This window comes from Branchiostoma belcheri, unplaced genomic scaffold (assembly GCF_001625305.1).
Source record: "Branchiostoma belcheri isolate BF01 breed outbred unplaced genomic scaffold, Haploidv18h27 scaffold24, whole genome shotgun sequence".
In the NCBI taxonomy this organism is placed as follows: Eukaryota; Metazoa; Chordata; class Leptocardii; order Amphioxiformes; family Branchiostomatidae; genus Branchiostoma; species Branchiostoma belcheri.
In genome coordinates, this window is record NW_017803843.1 from 177,186 (window position 1) to 183,703 (window position 6,518).

The window sequence follows — 6,518 nt, forward strand, 5'->3', positions numbered from 1 at the left end:
TCGGTTAATGAACGTATTTTGGTTTGGCTCCTGGAATGTGCAAAAAATGACTCCCGGGACTGTCTACAGGGAACACTCGCACATTCGCGGTGTATCAGGACAGCGCGACTGGTCGTCATTAGCGCAGTAACAGTTGCATAAACGGACGAAACCATTTCAAAGAAATGGGGATGTTTCGAGAATAAGCATTTACTCCAATATCAAAACAGCTACGGTAAAAATAAAAAGACGTGCATCATCCCGGACATAATGCAACACCACATGCGAAATTACACAGAAATGCGACGTACGGAAGAATGCGTTTTGGCTGCGAACATCTTCCAAAAAACTTGGCATCTCTTAACCATGGGCAAAAACATCTGGAACCACTTATAAAAACCACCCCGTATCTGCATGAACTTTTTTGAACCCCACTGCTATTCCAAACAACGCGTTTTTCTGGACCATTCCAATTCGCCTCGTAATTGTAGGGGTGCGTCTGCGATATTACATTGACCGCGAAAGCAGCAACGGCAAAAATACACATTCGTGCATCAACACGGGCATGCCCGCAGACGGCGTATAAAATTGCGTGCCGATTACACAAAGAGAACCCAGTGTTTTGACTGCGAACATGAAAAATCAGCCGATTACAACACTCCGTCCGGAGGTCCTGACCTCCTTCACGGAGTAATAATTACCATATAAACTTTGCTGTATGCCCCTCTGTGTTTATCTTCCTATTTCATTGTGGACAATACTGTTCGGGTCAAGCATGCCTGTTACTCGAAAACATGGCCTTTTCCCATTTTGGGATAAATGCTGAAATCCTTTCTGCCACATCCCACTCATAAATCATAACAATTCATACCATTTTAAAATATGGTTGTCAACATAGAAATTACCTTAAAGCATAGTCTCTTCAACAATGACACAACAATAAAAGTCTAAATGGACAAAAAAAAGCTAACTATACAGCAAGGCACTTCTCCTGTATATAGGAGTGGAAGACATGTGATTTTGCTGTTTCTTAGAGTTTCATTCATTCATTCATTTCATTCATTCACTCACTCATTCATTCATTCATTCATTCACTGACTCAATCCTTGATTCATTCATACATCTATCTATCCCCTCCTAAATCAACCATTCCCACTATTACATACAATCATGACATGTACATAGCTGGAGAAATCGGAAGACCTCCCTAACACATTCATGGGGGAAGCAAAAATTCATGTGCTTAATACAAATTGAAAACCTACAGAAGTAAAATACAATCCTATTTCACTAGGTTATTACAAATTGTGGCATTTTTGGTGGATTCATCAAAAGACGTATATCAAATTACGTTTTATGGCACTGCGTATCAGTCATTAGAATCACTTTTCAACAATGTTGGTCTTCAAATCTGACATGAGTCAAGTGTTATAGTACACTAGGGGGACATGGCTAGCACTATCTGCCCTGAGAATGGTTTACTACTTGTACAGCGAATTATAAGAAAAAGGAGAAGACTTTTGTTCCATACCGATACAGAAATTTTTAGAACAGAATTCTTGTATCTCACATTCTCAGTATTGATATTGGCATCATACTGCAATTGACATCACTTATGGCGACTGATATGCTGTGACCACATGTTTTTATCTGTGAAGGTGCGTTCACAGTACACACAGACATAGTCACCGTCAGTATTTTTCACTATTGGTTCTTCATTCTTAACACCGGTGCTCCCTTCTCCAGTATCCTTTACCGACGTCACTTCCTCCCCAATCCGATTCAAATCATCCCAACAGTTCCTCTCCGCAGCTCCCCCCTCCACAGCAGTATCTGTACCATCCCCATCATTCCAATGTTCTCTCATCCAGGTGATGTTGAAGAATGGATGCTCCCTTTCTTTCTTCACTGGAGATGCTACAGGCTGAATCTTCTCAGTGCAGGGAATGGCTGGCAGCCACAAGTCAGGGTGCTGGTCCATGCTTTTTTCCTCAGTTGTGGTTGCGATGTTCTCGGGAGGGATGGGAGTGTTTTGGTCCTCAGTGTCTGTATCTAAAGAGAACAGGGTACGGTTAGACCTACTGTTTAGCAAGAGTGACTTATATAAATTGTACATGTACATCACTACACACAGCAGATATCAGTTTGTAGCTAATAGGAAGAATAATTTCTTACCTATTGAAGAACTGGTACTACATGTTGAATCTACATCTGTTGAGTTCAGTCTTTTCAGCTTCTGTAAGGCCAGTATGGTTTCTTGGCTGTGCAATTTGGTAAACTTGCGAGAACGTGCCTTGCTGCCATTGACATGGATACGCTGCAAAAAAAGAAGAGAAAAAAAAATTACAAGGAATCCTAAGAATATCAACACTGTAAGGAATACTGTTTTAGCAACAACTACATGTACATGGAAGGATATTACAGTGAGACTACCAGCATTAATGAAAATGTAATATGTTTTATGTCTGTTAAAAAATTCAGTGAGACCATTTTTTTTGTTTAGAAATAGAATGTACCTTCACTTTTACATCTTATTTGCTCAAAGCAGGTGTACTTGCATGCAAGCTTACAAAAAGGACAAGGGAAAAGACTATTTTTCAACCGATTTTGTAAAACTTACTTGGATATGGCGAGGCAGGTGGCTCTGGTACGCAGTGCGGTAGGAGCAGTGTGGACACTGGAAGGGTCGAACGTCGGAGTGACTGCCTCTCTCATGGACCTCAACTGTCTGTTTCTCTGTCGAGGTGTAGTCACAATGTCTGTGGACAAAATTGAAGTTCAAGCATCTGTACAGTGCAGGTATGCCACCTAGCAATCTTTAACCAAACTGCATGCACTTTCTCTCATTCTCTCCCTTTCTAACTCATTGATATCATAGCAACTGTCTGCCTCTCTCTAGATGTACTAACAAAATTTAACAAATTCTTCATATCTTTGTATAGTAAATGTACACAAACTGACAATTTCTGACCAATACTTATTACGTGGCGTTGTTAGTGCTAGTGTAACATTGGGGGAATCAGTAACACTAAATATATAAGACTAGTCTTGTTTCAAGCTTACCAGGCACATGTAAATCCTATCTACAGTAACATGGTGCATTCAAACAGTTTCAACCATAATGCATGTACAGCTCAAATAGGCCATCGATCAGTTGTTAGACAATTAGCAAAGCAGAGAAACTTCAAACATACCTGCACTTGTAGAGTCTATCCCCGGTGTGTCTGCGCACGTGCTTGACCAGGTCACTACTGTTGGAGCTAGCGTAGTTACAGTGGGGACACATGTAGGGTTTGACACCAGTGTGGGATCGCAAGTGCACAGACAGGTCCGTCTTGTAGCACGTGGAGAAGTCACACTGGGGACACTTGTAGGGTTTCTCCTTCTTGTGTTTGGCAGCGATGTGTAGTTTCAGAGAGCTCCGCGTCACACTTGCATATGAACAGAAGTTGCACCTATGCAAAATGGGAGAGGACAATCAGTTCATACACTCTTTAGTTTAACTTACTACGACAACACACCATATTATCAAACTTAAAAGAAGTTAAAAGAAGCAAGATTAAACTTTCCCATGACCCTAAGAATGAGACTTGAATCGGTTACATGTACAATTTTTCATTTCCCATTACCCATGAGAAGAGAATTGGCTTGTTCAGTCATCAAAAAGATGCACCATGACAAAAAAAAAACATCATCTCATGAACACAGAGGACCAATCTATGTATATTGTTACTTATGGAAAATTCTCCATCCTGGCAGATGCCTTACTTGAACGGCCTGTGTCCGGTGTGGTGTGCGCTGATGTGGCGCTTCATGCTGTCTAGTCGGGTGAAGTCCCGTCCGCAGTGCTCACAGCTCCAGGGTTTCTCTCCAGTGTGCAGCCTCATGTGATTGGACAGGGCTGACTGGGTTTTACTGTCGGCAGACACAGCAAACATTCTCTCAGCTTTACCTCATACAAAATACATCAAGCAACTGGACAAATTCTCTGACATGATGTTGCTATCTCTCCTCAGTAACTGAGAATGAGCCTGAAGACAAGTGCAACCTGTATGTAAGTGAGGATTTGAATTGATATGCAAATGTTATAAATCAATTCCTGTTATACCTGTTATACAGGTCTAACACTAGTAACAGGATACCTGGATGTCTAACCTTCATTGATGTATTTTCTCAGCTTATCTTTTATCCCAATCTGTTTATACGTTTTGTGGCAGGCACCATCAACACATATACATGTAGTACATCTGGATCCAACAAGAAACACTCAACCATGAATTTCTGTAAGGTTAGTCTCATACATGTCCAAAGCCAATGGACATTCAATCTGTCAAAGCCTAATGATCAAACAAGCTTTAGTGTTTGATATCTAAATAAAAACTGTTGATGTTGTGATATGACAGTGTCAAAATGAAGATATATAGTTTGCAACGAAACTTGTCAACATATTGATATTGACTGGACGGGAATTTTGCACAACTAATTATACTTTTGTATAAGAATAGGACTCACCCAGCATAGACACACTGAGGGCACTTGAAGGGTCGTTCGTTGGTGTGGCTCCGCATGTGGATTCTCAGGGGGCTCATGTACACAAACCTCTGCTCGCAGATCCCGCACGTGTAGCGCTGCTCGGGATAGCATGCGCCGCCATGTTCCTCAACAACGTGTTTGTGAAGCTGGTCAGAGTCGTTCGAGCTGACCGGGCAGAGACTGCAGGCGTAGAGCTTACGGACTTTCTTCTCGGGCTCTGATGGTTCGTAGAGCGGGATGTCTTCGCTCTTCAGTTCATAGATCTTCTGCGGCTGAGCTGATTTGGTGGACAGCTGAAGGCACAGCTCGGTGCTGTCGTCTTGGAGGATAGACATGACTGTCTTGTGGTCTGCAGCTGCTCTTCACTGAAGTCGGAGAGATGTTGGCTTTCTCCTAGGAGTAAGAAGAAAAGTTAGACAATTCACTTGAACGGACTAGTAACTCACTAGAATGAACGAACTAGACAACTAGGATTCAACGTTGTCTTAGCTTTGTCTTATCTCTGGTTTCCTATGGACTGTCTAAAATTAGTCTTCACTTCCAACAAGTCATAGTTTGGGGATAAGTACCTGTTTAACTAACAGATTCTGTTAGTAACTGAGAAAAAGTAGTGGATGCTGCTTGAAAAGTCTGATCTACTGGAATCCAGTTGCCTGAGCAAGTTTTCTTCAGTAAACACTTATGTAGCATAATAAAATGAAACAAAAAATGAGAAAGTTACTGATTTGTAAGTGTCACTGATTTGTAAATCAAGTTATGATAGTTCCTGTAATACATATACCATGGTAGCCATTCCTATATTGTTCTCTTACCATGTTGTTCGCTTGCAAATTATAGGGATTGAATTTTTTTTCAAAACAACAAACACTGATACAGACTTCTGCAAAGCCCTTACGTACACATACAGACATTCATGTAAACGTTTAGATTTGCACAACAGCAAAGAACACCCATACGGCTGCATGTATGGATGGTCCCCAGATATGTGTGCACCCATCTAACTAGTAAACTACATGTGTGAACAGCTTGTTAAACTGTACTACACATCCGTACATCTGCATGCATGGACTGTCCCCAGCTAAATACACATCCATACGCCAGCATGTGTGAATTGTCCCCAGCTAGGTACTCTAACTAAATTTATATTTCTGAGCCCTACAAAGGAAGAGGGGCCTGGGTGGGCTGCGACACACAAATAACTCCACTACACTAGCCTTGAACAATAAATATCTTGGTACATTGCATATAAAACGCAGATATCCTGTATCTCCGATTAAAGAAAGAGCATTCGGCCTCGTGGTCGGGTCGTTTCAGTGATATTTTCTCGTAAAAAGAGCATCCGTGTCGGTATGACCTTGTGTACCAGATGTGGCGGAATGCTGCCCAGAAAACTTTTGAAATCTCTGCCCTAGTCAAAGATCACTACATCCACGAAACTCTAACCTGTCCTTGCTACCTTAGATGTGTAGAATATCTGGATTACCTGCCCGGTAGCTGCTGATGTTGACCTGTTGCAGACATGCTTCAACACAAAACTTCGTTGGGGAGAGTATCCATTCCGCCCCCCGCCGCTTCCAGAATGCCCCCTCCACCGCATCTACACGTAACATGAAAGGGTATTTTGTAAGCCAATTATAAATTAGCTAACCGTCTACACACTGGCTGTATTACTTAGTATTTGAAATGAAAGAGAAGTCACTCTATTTGAGAGTGGCTGTGATATTTTTTTGCGATGGATATGATTGAAAACTTGTCAAATTTCCGATGCGTTGTTTGCCTGCGGTCTTAGCTGTTTTGGGACACCGTGAAGCAGCGACATCTAGCGACAAGTTAAACAATGCATCTCCATATGTGGATATGTAGTGTTTTTCATTCGTCCCGCCAATGTACAAACAAATAATTAAGGATACACAATGTCGCCGGTACCATGTATTGAACAAATGCAACATGGGCAGATCCTAGGAAAAGAAAACTAACATATGCACCTTTACTGATCCCCGCAGTGA

General features: G+C 41.6%; 1 protein-coding gene across 1 annotated transcript; it reads right to left on the reverse strand.

Moving 5' to 3' along the window:
* Nucleotides 1-677: 677 nt before the first annotated feature.
* LOC109471141 (zinc finger protein 267-like) lies at nucleotides 678-6,101 on the reverse strand. Its single transcript, XM_019770371.1, has 7 exons — nucleotides 5,996-6,101; nucleotides 4,492-4,905; nucleotides 3,748-3,894; nucleotides 3,174-3,434; nucleotides 2,600-2,738; nucleotides 2,155-2,296; nucleotides 678-2,031 (listed from the first exon to the last, which is right to left on the reverse strand). The coding sequence occupies exons 2-7, from the start codon at nucleotides 4,845-4,847 to the stop codon at nucleotides 1,589-1,591; spliced, it is 1,488 nt and encodes a 495-aa protein (XP_019625930.1). The 5' UTR covers nucleotides 4,848-4,905; nucleotides 5,996-6,101; the 3' UTR covers nucleotides 678-1,588.
* Between the last annotated feature and the right edge of the window lie 417 nt (nucleotides 6,102-6,518).

What these genes read in the sequence shown, in the direction of transcription:
- LOC109471141 (XM_019770371.1), bottom strand. Translation starts at nt 4,847, where the DNA reads ATGTCTATCCTCCAAGACGACAGCACCGAGCTGTGCCTTCAGCTGTCC. An exon ending in CCTCAGTGTGTCTATGCTGG is followed by an intron (nt 3,895 to 4,491) that starts GTGAGTCCTATT and finishes GTCTGCCGACAG; the next exon opens with TAAAACCCAGTCAGCCCTGT. An exon ending in ACCGGACACAGGCCGTTCAA is followed by an intron (nt 3,435 to 3,747) that starts GTAAGGCATCTG and finishes CATTTTGCATAG; the next exon opens with GTGCAACTTCTGTTCATATG.